Source organism: Eptatretus burgeri, chromosome 11 (assembly GCF_056783735.1).
Source record: "Eptatretus burgeri isolate ZD-2024b chromosome 11, Ebu_testis_v1, whole genome shotgun sequence".
Classification (NCBI taxonomy): domain Eukaryota; kingdom Metazoa; phylum Chordata; class Myxini; order Myxiniformes; family Myxinidae; genus Eptatretus; species Eptatretus burgeri.
The window spans coordinates 17557026-17575377 of record NC_140971.1 but is presented as its reverse complement, the minus strand read 5'-3'; the positions used below and the strand labels follow the sequence as shown (position 1 = coordinate 17575377).

The window sequence follows — 18352 nt, the reverse complement described above, 5'->3', positions numbered from 1 at the left end:
TAAGAGCACGCTGGCATACGTCGTAGTACGCCGAGGTGTTAGACAAATTTTCCATGCTTGAAATTTTTCGACGTATGCCAGCGTATGACTCACACATTCTGCATAAGCTGGCCATAAGTTGTAGGCACGTTACACGATCGTTGACACACGTTACTCGTAAGTTACTCATAAATCGAAACACGTCGAGGTAATGTTTAGCGTTCCCGAAACGTATTTCTAACCTACGAGTAACGTGTTGTAGGCACGTTACGCGATCGTTGACACACGTTACTCATAAGTCGAAACACATCAATGTAATGGTTCGCGTCAGTGTTCCAGACTCCATGGTTTTTTTTTTTTTGTCTTCGGTATGACGGTGATGTTAACACTTCGATTTCTAGTGCGGTTATAATATAATAAATAGGCTGCTGCTCAACGATTTAAATCATAACCGCACTAGAAATCGAAGTGTCAACATCACCGTCATACCGAAGAAAAAAAAAAACAAAACAGGGAGTCTGGAACACTGACGCTAACTATTACATTGACGTGTTTTGACTTATGAGTAACGTACGAGTAACGTATGTCGGCGTGTGTCAACGATCGCGTAGCGTGCCTACAACTTATGCCAGTGTATGCGGAATGTGCATCATATGTCGAGAAATTTTCAACATGCTGAAAATTTCTCGACGTATGCCAGCGTACTACGACGTATGCCAGCGTGCTCTTAACGTATACAAAACTTACCCATAACGTATTCAACGTGTGCCAGCTTGGTTCGGCAAATTTTTCATACGTCAGCATATGCTGGCTAAAACGTCAAGGTGTGACAGTGGCTTCACACTTCGATGTCTAGTGCGGTTATGATTTGAATCGTCAAGCCGCAGCCTATGAATAGCCTATGCCACGTGATCGTCGGCGATACGCTGCCGCGCTATGCATAAGTTAGACTATCGTTGGGCATAGGTTGTGAACACCGACAACACACTCAGCATTCGTTGGTACAAGTTATCTATCTGTGATTAAAACGTTCTGTGTACGTTACTAATACGTTATGAATACGTCCAACACGTTATTATACGCCAAAAACTTAAAAAAAGAAACATCAATTGCTCAGCGTACGCCAGCGTTTTACATACATTTTGAGACCTTGCCATACGCTGGCTAAAACGTCAAGGTGTGACAGGGCCTTTAGGTGAAAATACCACTCTTATTTTAGAGTTATAAAATGCAAATAAGAATCAATGGACAGAAAGATGAACATGGCTCCAGGTTTATGAAATATTCAGTACTACAAAAAAATAAGTACAGTATACAGTCATTTTGAAATTCTGTGCAGTTCAACACGACTTCAGCAATTTGAGATTTTGTAATGTCAGCATTATAGAGGCCATGCGTCCTCCATACAATATGCCGTCACCAAACAATATGATGTCAAACATCTCAAATCCATCTTATGTTCACTCACCAGGCTTTCCAGTAAATAATCCAGAGTTCCAGGAGTTAACAAGCTTACACTTGCTGGACCTAGGAAAGATAAATCAAGGACAGCATAGCACAAACATGTGGCTATTAAGATAAGCAATTGAATGAATTCTCACACTCAAGAGTTTCTCTGAAAAATTAGAAAATAAAACACGACTTGTTCAAGGATATCCAGTACTTTTTGTTTCAGAAAATGTCAAGGTTAAGTGAATGAAATGTGCACAATTTTTCAAAGTATACCATTCTCATACTTCAATCAAGTATGGTATTGTTCCATGGGTGTGGGACACCGGTATATGCAGCCATTTCAGGACATCTTTCGATGGTAAAGCAAAGGGTGATATATCTGGATCACAGTGATGATGGTTAAGCACAATGCATCTCAAAAATGTGTGCCAAAACGACGAACAAAATTATTTAAAATTACGTGCATGCATACAGACACCACGTTTGTCCAACAGATAAAAGAATAGTCGATGGCCATGAAGAAACTATTCTCTTGAAGTTATGGAAAGTGGTATCGTAAGTATCCCGAGACGATCACCGGGGCCTTCATTCCATTAATAACGTCGTAATCAAGATTTGAAGGATTACATTTGTTGGTGAATCAGACCATATTGGTTGATGGTAAGGGTCATTTGAGCAGCCGAGTAGACATTTGGGGCCAAATTTATGAAAGGCGTTTAAGAGTTAGACGCGTGTAGAATCGCTAAAGTGATTATCTAATGGTAATGAAAACCTTATCACAAGAGTTTAAATACCAAATAAACTTCTACATGCCGGTGAGGGCATGTTTAAAGAAGAGAGTGTTTAAGGCCTTGAAGCAGGAATTAGGCAAAAAAGGGTATACTTAGAACTGCAGTTGAACTTCCAGGAAGTATATGAGAGTACAAGTTAACTTTAGGATCATAGGTTATGCTGTTCGGCTTTATGTACTGCAGTAAGGATTGCTGGTAACTGAAGTGATTGCAGTTCAAATTACAGTACTCTCAAAAATTACTCCTCAGTACTAGAATTAAAACTATAGTTAGTTAAAATAACAGTACTCTACAGAGAACCGTACAAAAGGGACGTATAAGAATTGCATGGCTTATAATTAGTAGTTTACGTGGGACGGTGAATATGGATGTGTTACGAGTGCTTGAATTTACTCAAGAAGAGCATAGGAATAGGGCAGTTGACTGACGTGCATTGAGAATCTCCGAGGATCGATGGAAACCTCTGGAGAGATATGACAATATCAAATTTGGGTGGTGTTACAGACTCTCGGAGGAATCATTTCGTTGGCTACTGAATCTAGTGCAAGATGACTTGGATCAACCTACGATGATGAGCAATGTGCTAAATTCCCTCCAACAATTGTCCGTGGTGCTGTGATTCTATGCAAGTGCATCAATTTTTTTTAATGTACTTCATTGAGTCTCGTATAAGAGCTAACACACAGAACATACAATAAAGAGAGCAGGAGACAAGAGGGAGCGAGAGAGAGCGAAACACAACAGTAGGGAACATGGCCATCAGGAGATTTGTGGAAGAGAGAGGGATGGGGTGGGGTACAAGGGGTAAACAAGATGGACAATACAGGAACTTTCAGGAAGGAAACAGGGAATATGAAGGAGGTGGGTTTGGGGTGGGTTAATGGGGTAAAAAAGATCATGGTTTTGGATGGGGGAAGATATGAGATAGTGGTGAACAGCTGTTTTGAAGACATGGAGGGAAGAGTAGGATCGAAGAGAGTGTGAGAGTTTGTTCCATATGTGTGGGGGGGGGGGGAGAGAGGAATGAAAAAGTGAAGATAAGCAGTGATTCTTGATTTTGGCAGTTTCACCAGAAGAGGGATGCTGGCAGACCTTGAGCACCCTGCAGAAATATTAAGGGGACAGAGCCCAGACACCAGGGGGTGCAAAGCCAGAGAGGAGTCAGTAGAAGACAGAAAGACCACCGACCTGCCTGTGAAGAGAAAGTGAAAGACCCAAAGCCTCAGCACCATTGCAGGAGATACCAATGATCCTAAATGCCTTGGTTTCCAGAGCGTGAAGCCGAGCTAGGTGTGAGGCAGGAGCACTAGCCAGGATGGGAGAGCAGTACTCCACCGAGCTGCAGATGAAAGCTTTGTATGTGGTTAAGAGCTCAGGTGTGCCAAAGAAGAACTTTGCATGACAGAGGATGCCCTTGTCGGTGACTGGCTTCAGAGACCAGCTTGGAAATGTGGCTTTCCCAGGAAAAATTATGGCAGACAGTGAGACCCAAAAGCTTGAGAGAGAATTTCTTCAAGAGGATTGTTGAGAAAATAGATGAGGAGCGGGGGGGGGGAGGGGTTAGGGGGGGTTCCAGATGGGCCTTTCGGAGAGATATAGTGAGAGTGAGAGATGTGTCAGGATTGAAAGGCATCTTCCAAGTGTTCCACCAGCTTGTGATTTTATCCAGGTCTGCAGAGAGCGAAGAGGCCGCTGACTGCTGATCTGAGGGATGAGAGATGGTACGGCAGAGGGTGGAATTGTCAGCAAAAAATGCAGAGAGGATTTTTGAGTAGGAGAGATCATTGATGAAGATTAGAAAAAGCACAGGGCCCAGAACACTGTCTTGAGGAACTCCAGCCTGGATAGGAAGAGATAAGAGAATTCCATTAAGAGCCAGGCATTGACTGTGACAGGAGACTAACAAGAAGAGAGTTTGGTGACCAGAGCGGGGTGCCAGACTGTATCAAAAGCTTGCAATATGTCTCAGGAGATGGCACTGATCTCACGTCTGGCAATGAGGACCTCCATCCATTATTGGGAAAGCAGAAGCAGCATGTCCAGGGTAGAGCGACATGGTCTAAATCCAAATTGATGATTGGAAATCAAGCCATTGATGAAGAGGAAGGATTTCATGTCAGAAGCAATGATTAATTCCATAACCTTGCTGATTGGGAGCAGGCTGATTGATCTATAGTTGAAGGGATCTGTTTTTGCACCGTTTTATTGCAGAGCAGTAATGTTTGCTGATTTCCAAGCAGATGGCAGATGACCTTGAGCAAATAGGAGGGTGTATAGAACAGAGAGAGGGTGAACAAGAGCACAGAGCAGGTTTTAAGACACGTGGGTTGATGCTGTCTGGAACTGTTGCAGAATCAGTCGAGATTTGACAGCAAACTCTCCACCTTGTCAGGAGAAAAGGACACAGTCTTGGAGCAGCTGTGTGAAACAGGGTAAGGTGGGTGCAGAAAGCAAAATTTCAATTGGATGTTGGAAATATGTGTGGTGTTTTACAGGTGAATCTGCTGTTTAGACACACAACTAAATGGCTGTTTATCTCCCCTTGTAAATTGCTATTTAGACTTGTGATTAGCTGTGCATGTACAATGATGCTTTTTATCAGCATTTAATGGCTAGGCATGTGTTAGCAAGACGCTCGCTACAAACCTTTCCGAAATTCGTCCCGCAGTGTCCTTTGGCACTTTGCACCATCATTCGTGATTTGACAAGAAGCCAAGTGAAATATTATAGGACAATGGACACACTTTCAGTCTTCAAACATTTCATGGCCACTAATGTTGTATGGAGAGTAAGGCTTGTGAATGAAACTCCTAATGAAATGGTTAATATCAAACTCCCCCCATGTCCACAACTTTAATGAATGATCGTTTCCACACTTCCATTACTATTGCACAATTTCTGCTGCACTACCATGCAAATAGCCTGGTGTTAGCTTAACGGTTATAGGTGGATGGCTTAAGTTCTTAGGGCGTTCAGTTTGAGCCCCTGCGGTGTTGTTAAAACAGGTGGGTTGACTCTGCTTGTCATTCTTCCATGGTCAGCAAAATTAGTAACAGCTTACTGGAAACAGAGGGGACTGAATCAGCGGCACAGCCATGCTCCCAACAATGAAGCAACCAGTAGCCAACGGCTGCATACGAAATAATAATAATCAAGCAAATATGCCTAACAATCACCCAATATCAACACAATATCATCATAGCTTAACACAGGAAGCATTTGGAGTCATGACTTGGTTGCATGTGAGCATGAATCTCTCACCGATTCAGATACATTTAAAAAAAAAATATTTTGCACTATTCAAACACACTTGTTTGTGAAAGCTTTGCATCATTAAACTGTAAAGGTAATCTGAGAATTTTGGCTGGTTTGACAAATTTTGGCTTCTCATAAATGTCAATACACAATGCTATCCTCCAGCATATGATTCAATGTTTGCTGCCACATTACAACTATCCATTATTCCATGCACAACTGTGACATCACATCACAGAGGAGTTCAGATGCTGGGTTAAACTTGAACCACCATCATTGAAGATGAATCATCGAAAGTAATGTTATCTTTTATGATGCAGGATCTGTTTAAATTGCTTGTGTGAATCATAAGCTGAACTATGTGTCTGCCCATGCACACAAGTGTATTCAGTGGTTGCAGGGAATGCGATGATGCTTGCTGATGTTGCCTGAAAAGACTAAGATTTTAAAAGAAAAGCTTTTATAGTAACTGTACCTTTTGTATATAGAAGGAATAAGAAAGAGCAAAATAGCAATACAGGTTTTATATCGTCAAGAGGAGGAGCACACAAATTACAAAGGTTGATCATGAAGTTTTTGGCCTGATTAAAAACATTTATCTTGTCCTTAAACAAAAATCAACAAAACCACAGAAAGCATTTTTGTACACAGTACTCTTTAAACAACCATATCTTTTAACTGAACATTAACAATCACGTTTATGTACATCAACTTCTGTGTGAGGTCACAGACTTGCTGATCACCACTTAAAACAGTAAAGATGTGTTTTGGAAAATATTAGCATGCCAGACAAAATAACAAAATAGGCTTACAAGCAAATAGCAAAAGGTAAGAATTATTAAAACGAGAGAGTTCGTGGAACACATTACCCCATGCAGTCTTGAGAAAAAGTACATGGGAAAGGTATTTTAATCTTTTGCTTATTGCGTTTCAGAGCACGATCTATATTTCCGATGAGCCACGATTTTGATCTCCGATATCCTTCCGCTTAAAACAATTGTGTTCTAGTATATATTTAAATTTAAATAAAATAAAGGTTTTAAAGGCTGAAAGAAATTTGTTTCTTTTCAAGTGGCAAATTAAATTGGTGATGATTGCATAAAATAGTGTCATTGTGTGCAAGTACTGAAAAACAGGTTTTTGGAAGTGGCAATCAGGCAATTTGTGTTCTACAATGTTGATGTATACAATTTAATTTAAATAAAATAAAGGTTTTAAAGGCTGTAGGAATTTTTTTTTCCAGAAGATTACTACCGTTTATGCACTATCTTTTTACACCGCCTTATTTACCATGTTAAATCAGTTCTGTGTGCTTGTTGTTTGTGTCCTTTATGACATCCATAACAAGTGAAATCCTTCAATACAACACGTGTGGTGAAGCAAATGAGTACACTAATGTTAAAATAGGTAATTTATGCTTTTTCAGTTGAAAAACAATTAAAAAGCATACATAATATTTGAAATGTAAAAATATTGTTATTATTGTGATAAGCACCTTTACATATAACAGAAGGAATGAAATCATTCGATACAGCGTGGCAGGAGGCCACAAAAGAATGAGGCATAAGAAGAACTTGGCTTTCAGCGTTCGGCGATCGGCGCGAAATGCGATGGTGGGCGGAAATGACGTCTTTTGGCGCGTAATGCGATGGTGGCCGGAAATGACGCTTTCGGCGCGAAATGCGATGGTGGGTGGAAATGACGTCTTTCGGTCGTTCGTACATGAGAGGGGTGTTTCTTGCTTTTTTTCCGTCAAGCAATAAATTCAATGGTTTTCACATATATAACACGTTAGTTTCACAAATTTCCATTGAAATACTCGGGTATTTCCGTCAATTGTCGCCATTTCGGTCTAGGTCACGCACTGCATCTACCGGACGGCCGTCATTGGCTGTCACAGGCATGTGGGGGGGGGGGACGGGACACGGGGACACCGGGACACCAGAGACGTGGTAGACACCGGGGACATTTCAAACTCTGTGCAATTGTATACAGCGCACGCGCTGTAAAAACAGGAAGTTTCCTTTATGGAATAAATTTCAATTTTGTTTGACTGACAGACAGAATAAAACAATTACCCTAATCTGTGCACATGTGCACTCAGGATGAAATTCTGTTCAATTTGCCAAATTCAGAGCCAAAGTACTGAGAAACTGAAGGTTTGTGTTCCAATTCATGTTCTACAGTGTTCAAAATATAAAATTCAATTGGAATGAAGTTGTTCCTTGATCACAGACCGACGTCTATGGACATTCAGACAAAGTGTACCAATTGCTACACCCTGCCTTTCACTTTGTGCATGGGGTAATGAGCAAGAGATTTGGCCAAAGTGTTTGTCAGGAAACTTTCCATCGACACCATGTGCCCTGGTTAGCAAGGCTAAAGGTCACTTGACCATACCGAATATCAAATGGCTCATGTGTGCAGTTCATAACAAAAATATTTTCTAAAAATTGAGACACTTTAAAACCTTGCATTCCTGGTCGACTTTGAAGTTCTTCTTTATATCTTTCCAGCACAGCGCCGATGTGTGGCACATGCAAGTTTACTAGCAGCCGCTTCAAACCGGCTCAGGTCAATCTGATCATTTGCAACTCGCCCGTAAGTCTACAGACTAAAAATAGACGAGGTACATCATTTTGAGGAAATGTTATCCATCGACGCAAGCTCTTCCATTCAGGATATTAAGTCTGTCATGCATTGTCATCTCATGGTCTCTTGCATTTCCACTGCTGAGCTGCACTACACCTGTGGATAACCTGTTCGCATCCTTCTCAGCCAAATTCTCTCCTTGCTATTTGGTGCATCTGTTTGTTCTTCTCCCACTGTCTTCCCCTTTGCCCCATTTTGTCTGTTGCTCCATTGCCCCCAGTTATTCTGATCTACGAGCAAAAACAAACAAACAAACAAAAAAAGCCTGCCCTCCCCTGGATTAAAAAACAGCTAAATAAACAATACAAACCCAAGTTTGCAAAATGGGTCATGATATTCTGTGATATTAAAGGTTTCAGAAAGCAAAATAATATAAAACAAGATAAAATTTCATAACTTGTGGGTATAATTTCTTTTTTATTCTTACCAGCTAACTTTTCAGCAAGGCAACCAAGAACTGCTCCAGTGTTGCGATGGCGAGCAGGGTTGGCTGCATCCTGCCGTGCTACATTGCCTGACAAAGCCAGCGACTCAGACAGCTTCTGTAAGGCATCCTGGAGTGGCAAGCATTCCAAGGAGGTATGGAAGAAAAGAGATTAAGTACAAGGATCAGGTATATGCTCATCAGATAACAATCAGATTGCAAACTTATTCACCAATTTTTACCGTTTACGAGGAACGACAAAGAAAACGACACAGGAAGCCAAAATTTGTCAGGCCACATTAGATCTATAACTTGCTACAGGTACCATTTAACCTGGACTAACCTGATTCATGGTTGGGTCGTCGGCGACTAAACGGTCTCTCCCACCAGGTTTCCTGGTGAGGAGGATGTAGAGATATGGACACCCAGCAGGATTAAAAACAAAAGCTGTTAAAGGGCGGAGGAGCTCCTTGTGAACCAATGGCCAACCATATCTCGTGCCCAACTGGGTCTGCGGACGTCTTCCTGCAGTTTGGTTGCTTAAATATATATAATTTTTTTATTTTTTAAAGTTGGTGGCAAGATTTGCACTCCAGCCACTGCAAAACACTTCACTCCGTGAAACACAAAAACATAAATAAATCTGAAAACCCACTCCGTGGGCGTACCTACTGTGCAGCTGACCTCTTCAGGGCAGCTCACCGGATGAGCGGATTGGGCCAAAGCCTTGGGGACCCCACTCTTTGATGATAGGAAGAAAACCACGGGGTAACCTACCAAGGTCAGGTTGCGGTCGTGTGTGATGGGGTGGTGCTGAGGTGTCGTCCACAAGACGGCTGTCTCCTTGGGTTAACCGGAGGCGGTCCCTTCGGATGGGTGCCTGGAATGTCCTATCCCTAAGAGAGGATGATCACCTGTCTCTGTTATCATTTGAGCTCAAGCATTTGAACATCGGTATTGCAGTCTCTCTGAGGGTCGGAGACTGGATTGCGGCAAGATCATGGAGGGTGGTGACACCTACTGTAGGTCTGATCGCTCTGATGGTTACCATGCCAAGGAGTTTCTGCAACTGTGTCCATTAAGCTGACTCCAATGACAATTGAGGTAACACCGATCAACGAGCATATTATGAAACTAATGATTCGTCATTCCTTGGATGTCATTTCCCTTGTCTCAGTATATGCTCTGACTGAGGCGAGTGATCTCACCGTTGATGACGCATTCTATGTTGTGCTCGAGTCTGTGGTTGATCAGTGCCCAAGGCGAGATACTCTTCCAGTCTTGGGGGATTTCAATGCATCGACTGGAACTGAAAGGGATGATTATGAGACAAGTGTTGGTCCCCATGGGTCTGGAAATGTGAACCAGAATAGCACCAAATTCCTTGACTTTGCAAGAAGTCATGGACATAAGGTGGCCGGTTAATGGTTTCAGCACCCACAGGTTCATCACTGGCCTTGGTATTCCAACACTGGTGGTGGGCAAAGGAGATTGACCATATGCTCATTGATGGTCGCTGGAGGATGATTCAGAACTGCAGGGCCTTACGGAGTGCCCAGTTCCTCAATACTGTCCACCGGTCTGTTGTAGTAACTCTGAAGTTGCAGCTTAAATCCAGGACAATGGTACCATCACAGCCGAGGCTGGATGTTGGCAAGCTCAAGGATGAGAGGGTAGCTGAGGAGTTTGTGAACAGGCTGAGAGGATTTTTTTTTGGAGGGGGGGTCTGGGTGCTTTGGGGAATCCTGAAGAGTTGTGGAGTGCTTTCATAACCACCGTCCTTGATGTTGCCGGTGAATGTCTTGGAACTCACCATAGGGTGAAGAAGAATTTTGTCTCTCAAAGGACACTGGATACCATTGACCAGTCACAGTGCCAGGATGAATGGCAGAGTTGAGCTGTTCAGGGAGCCGAGGCGTAAAACTGTACGTGCGCTAAGGGTGGACAAGGAGGCCTTTGGGCGAAGAATCTGTGAGGGGGTAAAGCATCACCTGTGGTCAAGAAATTCTGGTGCTGCTTGCAGGGGAATCCACACATTGCACTCCTCCAAACCTGTCCCCGGTGTACTGCAGTTAGAGCGGAGGGTGGTGGGCTCTTGACAGAGGAGTCCAAAGTGAAGGCTGCACCAGACTGATCCACCAGCTGTCGAGTTGGATATCAAGGGTGTTACTATCCCTATTGCTGTCCCTCCAATCAATTGTGATCCACCTTCGTTTGTGGAAACACAGGCTGTGGTGAACCGGTTGAAATGGGGTAAAACTCCAGGGATCTGTGGTATCCATGCTGAACTTCTCAAGGCTGGTGGAAATGCTGTATTCGTGTCGTTGCATGCACTTCTGTGCTCTGTCTGGAACACAGGCATAATCCCAACTGACTGGAAGAAGTGCCTTGCTGTCATTATCTGGAAAGGAACAATGACCGAGGGGTGACGCTGCTCTCAGTGCTGGGCACAGTCTTTGCTCGGATAATTCTTGATAGGTTTCACCACCATCCGCCTGATCACCAGCATGCAGAGCAGTCAGGCTTTACGCCAAAGAGATCAAAAATTGACTGCATCCTTGCGCTTCGGGTCCTCACCGAACGCAGACGAGAGTTTTGGCAGGAGCTGCTTGCAGCCTATGTTGATCTCTGTAAAGCATTTGATTCAGTGAATTGTGATGCCATCTGGAGGATTCTAGGTCTTCGTGGGGTGCCACCAAAACTGATCAATCTGATGTCCGAGCTATTCTCTGGTACTGAGAGTGCTGTGAAATATGGTGATATCATCTCTGACTTATTTCCAGTTGTTGCAGGAGTTTGTCAAGGGTGTGTATTGGCCCCCACACTTTTCAGCACTTGTATCAACTGCATTCTGGGGAGGATGTCAGAGAGATGAAACTGTGGTGCATCGTTTGGGAATGTCAAGATCTCTGACCTTAATTTTGCAGAGGATGCTGCAGTCATCTTTGCGGAGAGTCAAGATATCCTTCTGGGGGCCCTCGAGGTGCTGAATGAGGAGTCGGAACCGCTAGGATTACGTGTTTCCTGAGTCAAAACTAAGATCCAGGCTTTCAATGACATCTTGGACGCTGCTATCTTGTCTGGACCTGTCTGTGGTGAGGATGTTGAGTTCAAAGAGAGAGTCACTTTCCTTGGCAGTGATATGCAAGTCTCTGCTGGCTCACAGCCAGCAGAGACTTGCATATCTTGAAGGGAAGTGTGATGTGGGAGGGAGGGAGGGAAAGCATGAGGTGGGAGGAGGGAAGGGAAGGGGTGGGAAGAGAGTTGGATGGGGTGGGAGGAGGAAGGCACTGGAAGGAGGCAGGGGAAGAGGTGGGAGGAGGGACTGCCGGGTAGCTTTACTGGTACTTATGTAATATATATAAAGCTCAATTCCTGTCTGTGGGTCATAAGTGCCGTCCATTCTTCAGGCCATGCCTTCCTCTCCCTCCCCCAGCATCACAAGCACTGCCCATTAGCCAGGCCATGCCTTTCCCTCCAGCCGCACAAAAATGTCCACCATCTTTTTCACTCTGCATAGCTTTAAGGGTTCATAGCTTCCTCTGATGTGCATTTCAAGACTAAACAATGCATCTTCTATCATTAAATAAAGCTACCGTTTCAAGGAAACAAAGGCACATTTTGATTACAACTCAAACAAGGTAATGCATGTTTTGTTCGCACCGGTTGTGGCAGCGGTCTAATATACACCGCCCAATGAAGGTACGTTCATTCTCATAGTGCAGAGTTAAGAAAACAGTGGTCTTTCAAGAGAAAAATAAAAAAAAATCTGGGTTTCACCCGACTTTTCAAGGCTTATAAACAAACTGCTGGACATGAAAGTCACATATTATGGAAAGTAAATAAACATCAAAATCGAGTTTGTCGTGAAATGTGTAATTAATTTGTCGGGAGGCCAGGAAAATCCCTGAGAGATCTTATGTACATGTACATTGCACACTTTAAAGAAGTTATGTACACGTACACTTTAAAGTTATATGAAATGTACACGTCCACTTTCGTACACTCAACATTACCTCTGAGTTTATGTACATTTTGAAAACGAAAACAATTCTTTGAAAATTGAATAAGGGAAGTTTTGATTGCAACAAAAATAGTCAAAATTCATATTTGAAGGTTTTAATGCAACAAGAAACTGTACTTTGTCAGTGATTTGTATGTACTGTATGCTGTCAAGATGTCCAGGGATAGCTTCAGTTACCAAGCAGCTAGCTAGCACTTGCAAAGCCAGCCGTTCCTCATCAACGATTATGAATTGAGTGCTTGCTTGAATTAAGCCACTTGGCAAGCACTCTACAAGAAACTTGGTAACTGAACACACCCCAGATTCATTACATGGCAAAAAAGATAAACATCTGTACCATGATTTCTTTTGGCCATATTGACGATTTTGACATGATATGAGGCAAGTTAGACGTTACAAGGCAAGTCAGAAGTTGGGAGAAATTGAAAGTGGGTTTTATTTTAATTATTTACTTTTTCCCCAAGCATGATTAAAAACCCTGTGAAAATTCCTTTGTGGGAGGAGGAAGGGGAAGGGGAAGAGGTGGGGTGGGAGGAGGCAAGGGGAGAGGTGTGAGAAGGGAGGGGATGGAATGGGATGAGGGACCCGGTGTTGCCCAGCAACGCCATGTATGCCTGCTGGTAATATATTGTGTAATCAAAGGTGGCTTCCAAAACTAGCTGAAGACTGGCACCCTCTATCATTCCCCATCATACAGGGTGTTTCATGCAAAACACAACCCGATTAAAGTTATGTGAAATTTTAATTTTTTTTTCCAATGCACATTTATATGAAGCATCGTTTGGAGGAAAAACTGCCAACATCAGTGAAATACTATTAATTTTGAAGATGGCATGGACAATTGAACAAAGGATCTTTATTGGGGAGTCTGACTTTGCCACAAAATCATTTAAACAGACTCAAACACGATTCAGAAGTTTGAGACCACATTAACCCCAGATAAGTTTGTGATTTTTTGATTGATAAAGAGGTTTAAGAACAAAATCTGAATTTCTCAAAGTCTAATCACCCGAGCACCGCAAGGAAATATTGAAGCGGTCCATGAAAAAGTTTTAAGGAGCCCCAGAAAATCGCTGCATCATTGATCTCAAGAACTGAATTTATCTTTATCAAGTACACCAGAATTCTGAAGCAGGAACTGAAAATGTAGCTGTATCACATACAAGTGAAGCAAAAGCTAACAGACGACGATAAACAACTTTATGTGACGATGTGTTATGTAAATGGTTTGAGGAAAAAAAATGCAGAGGGCTCCAAATTTTCTGAGTAATGTGTGGTTTTCTGATGAGGCCCACTCTTTTAAGTGGTCAAGTTAACCAACAAAAAAATAAAAACAATGTCACCCACAGGGTGACCCGTATCTTGCCAAAAGGTGACCACGTGTGACTTCTTTAAGGTCACACTGAGGTGAACAGAGCTGCTATCCACCAGGAGCGACTCCTTGAGGAATATCTGCCTACGAGAGATTCCGATGAGAATCGTTCGACAGAGTAACCATGAAAAATATGCGTTTGCCTCATAACGTCACCAAATGATGTCATAATGTCTCAAGCTTGACATATCTAGAAAGCACTCATCGAGGTGTTCAATTTGAGGTACCACACGATATGGTTCCTAAAACTTGAAAATTTGACCTTGGGGTCAAATATGTTTGACCTCAGGCGCTAACCATGAAGGTCAAGGCCAATCGCCACCAAAAATTAATCAGCTGAGCGCCAGACCATGAACTATATTCCCATGAAGTTTGAAGACGATCCAATCAAAATTACTCAAAAAATAAGGGTTTCGTCGACTCCCCTGATTTGCGACAAAGTGACCTTGACCTTTGACCTTGACCTTCAAAATGTTGTGCACTGAAAGGGACCTCTATAGGCCTCTGATATGCGAAGTTACAAAAATTTCCAATGATAACTGTGCTCTGCAGAAATTTTTATACGTGATTACAGACAAACAAACAAACAAACAAAAAAAAAAAAAACATACAAGCTGACTAACATATCTTGCAAAAACTTCGTTTTGGCAAGATAACAATGTGTTTTGGGGTTCTAGTTCTCCTGATGAAGTTCTTGAAAGGCCGTTGCACAGCCAGAAATGCACTGCATGTGTTCCCATAAACACATCTGGCATCATTGGGCCTTTCTAGTTTCAAGATGAAGAAGGGAAATCGGTAACCATAACTACTGAATGGTACTTGAAAGTTATCCAGAAGTTCATGGTTGCATTAGCGAGGAAACACCACATCAACAGGGCTGTAAAATGGTTACAGCAAGATGGGGCCACACCTCAAACTTCTAACAGATCAATACAGTGGCTACAACTGAAATTCAGTGATTGAATCATCTCTGGAAGGACAGATGTTGAATGGGCACCCCATTCTCCAGACCTCAACCCACCTGACTTCTATATTTGGGGTTACCTCAAGAATCGAGTGGACCAGAGGAGACCTCAGACAATTGACAACCTAAAAATGCAATTGCCATCAACATCAAAGCTATTCTGGTTCAAGAATACAGCAGAGTTATCCACAACTCCATCAGGAGGATCCATTTGTGTCTGCTGCATCACAGCAACTATTTGTATGTCTCAAAAGTAATGGCATCTCCTACAATTAGACCGAAGCTCAAGGCCTGTTGCTTTCACAGTGCAAACAATTTGGTGACTTTTAAAATTTATTTTGACACCTCTCCTCTGGTCTCATTTGCTCTGCTCCTTCAGCCCTCTGACCTTCCCCGCTCCAGGATGTATGGCTTCTTCCAGGAACCCTTAAATGGTTAAACTTTCAAGCCTGGTGTTGGCTTAGCAGTTAGGGTGTCGAGCTTAGGATCTCAGGGTCCTGAGTTTGATCCCCCGTTATACGTTGAATTAACATCAAGTGGGGTTGACTCAGTCTGTCATTCTTCTGAGGCTGGCAAAATGAGTACCAGTGAACTGGTAATAAGGGCATTGCATCAGTGGCACAGCTACGCCCTCAGCCAATGATGCTACCCACAGCCGTCTGGTACGTACGAAGGAGGAGGAGGAGGAGGAGGAGGAGGAGGAGGAGGAGGAGGAGGAGGAGGAGGAGGAGGAGGAGGAGGAGGTTAAACTCTTAAAATCCTCGACTGCTGTCCACCTCCAATCTCTTTTCCTGTTTGTTGAACTGCCTTCCTGGAGGCTGTTAAATCTTCCTCTTCTCTCTACAGCTTCACCTTGGTGTTACATAATCATCTTTTAGCCTCAATCATACTCGTTTTTTTCTCCCTCCATTAACCCTCGACAACCCAATCTTATTGTAGATTACTGTGTTTCCTCCCCTCCTCTGCTTTTCCTGTCCATCCATTGCCTTGTTTGTTGCATCCACGTGTTGCCCCAATGTCCCACAATTAGTACATTGCTGTTTTGTCTCGTCACCTGGCTATTCCATGAGCCTATATTTTATAAACAAATTAATAACAAAAGAAAAAGAAAAAAAAAAGCATTATTTAGCTGCAAAAAAGTTGAAGCTTCATCCTCGAACAAATGACAAATTATAAATCTCTCAAAATCATTGCACACCTCCACTTCCTCCCTCTTATCCGTTGAAAATATTTGGGGATTGTAACTTCTTACCTTGGTAGGTAGTGGGCATTCATCCAAAAGCAGAGTGATTACAGCTGGGCCCAGTGGGTCCTCTAGCGGTATGACTCTGATGAGGGACTGCACAACTTCTAACCAGCCAAGCTCTGAAAAGAAAGACCATAATTACACCTGGGTGTGCTCTGGCTTTCAAAAGGAATTGGCCACTGTGGCTAATCCAGGTTTAGAATGATTAGCCACAGCAGAAAGGAAATAGCCACATATTTTCTTCAAAAGTTTTTTTTTTTAGCAATATGAAATAATAAGTTAATTTTAAGGCAGATGTGTGAGTTTGATGGGTGAGGTTGGTTGGATGAGTGAGTTTGATGTGTGAGGTTGGTTGGATGAGTGAGTTTGATGGGTGAGGTTGGTTGGATGAGCGAGTTTGACATGTGAGATTGGTTGAATGAATGACCATCAGGGAAGGTGGTGATTGTGAGGGATGGTGGTGGTGGTGATGGCGTGTGCATGTGCGTGTGCATGGTCGTTGTGCTTTTAGTAGGTGGTAGTGGGGGATGGGGTTGGTTGTGGACCAGGATTGGGCCAATCTCATGCCAGTCAATCTCACCCAACAACTTCACTCATCCGACCAATCTCACACATCAAACCAATCTCACACATCCAACCAATCTCACATATCAAACTCATCCATCAACTTCACTCATCCAACCAACCAAAGTCACCCATCAAACTCATCCAAACAAACTCGTCCTACTACTGATTGTGTCAAAACTCACCTGGCAACCACTGACCCAACGAAGCATGTAGCACCGAATCATTCCGGAAAAAAAAATTAAAATAAAATTTTGAGACGAGAATCATGGGAATCATGCAGAATTTCGGTCGATTTTTTTGTTTTTACTAGGAACGAGTTTAAAACTACTAAAGTTAGTATATATATATATATATATATATATATATATATATATATATATATATATATATATATATATATATATATATATATATATATATATATATATACTTGTACGAAATCACGCATGATTCCCGTAATCAAAACATACAAAATGGCAGCCGTCTCGGTCATCTCAACGAAGGTAGAATTCTGTGCTAAAATCACCCAAAATTCGTCTAAAACTGGTAAAAAAAAAAAAAAACACGGATTAGCCACAGTGGCTAATGGGTGGTTTAAAATATCAGCCACAGGTAAGGGGGATTCGCCCTGTGGCGACGTGGCGAGCGGCAGTGCACACCCAGTGACACCAACACGATTCCTGATCAAAAACATCATTATACGTTCTTCACCACAAGTGAATGGCAACAAGTGACAGATGTTAGGGTTAGACTGTAAAACCACAGACACAAAATATAAAAACAAGGCAGATGTTGCTGCAACTGTAAATACCACAAAGAACAGTGTGAATAGACGTTCGCTGACTAATCATTATACTACTCTGAATGAATTAACGAAATATCCTCTCCCATTGGAAAACAAGGACAAATGTGTCCACGAGCAGCGTCCTAAAGATTTTGTCGGCTAAAAAAAAAAAAACAATCAGTCATAGACTGGTACTTACGAAATCGTCAACTTGACCTCTGACCTTGTCTAATAAAAGCTGTCTCCAGAGAAGGTAGCGACGCAAACCAGAATTTTCTACGATGATTCTGTACCAAACCATCAAAAATCGAATGTTTTGGATGTTTGACCTCACTGTGACCTTGACCTTTGACCGATTTTGACCAAAATCTAATCAGCGCAGGCCACCTCCCTCCTGAATCACGTGGTGTAATTTGACATTGGTAGCTTCTTCCGTTCTCGAGTTATCATTTTTTGGATGTTTGACCTCACTGTGACCTTGACCTTTGACCGATTTTGACCAAAATCTAATCAGCAGTAGCCATCACCCTCCTGAATCACGTGGTGTAATCTGACATTGATAGCTTCTTCCGTTCTCGAGTTATCGTGCCTACAAACAAACAAACAAACAAACAAGCAGTTATAGACTGGTACTTACGAAATCGTCAACTTGACCTCTGACCTTGTCTAATAAAAGCTGTCTCTCGAGAAGGTAGCGAAGCAAACCAGAAGTTTCTACGATGATTTTGTATCGAACCATCAAAAATTGAATGTTTTGGATGTTTGACCTCAATATGACCTTGACCTTTGACTGATTTTGACCAAAATCTAATCAGCGCGAGCCACCACCCTTCTGAATCACG

General features: G+C 42.4%; 1 protein-coding gene across 5 annotated transcripts in view; it reads right to left on the bottom strand.

Moving 5' to 3' along the window:
• Window positions 1–18352, bottom strand: part of RSPRY1 (ring finger and SPRY domain containing 1) — a 117444-nt gene that overhangs the window by 49175 nt on the left and 49917 nt on the right. For all 5 annotated transcript variants that reach the window (XR_015049107.1, XM_085845388.1, XM_085845386.1 and 2 more), the window contains 3 exons: window positions 16166–16278; window positions 8557–8683; window positions 1448–1506 (listed from right to left, as the gene is read on the bottom strand). Coding sequence is in view for 4 of the 5 variants with exons in the window: in XM_085845388.1 (XP_085701514.1) it covers window positions 1448–1506; window positions 8557–8683; window positions 16166–16278 (299 nt within the window). In the remaining variant the exon portion in view is untranslated. The remainder of the gene's footprint in view (window positions 1–1447; window positions 1507–8556; window positions 8684–16165; window positions 16279–18352) is intronic.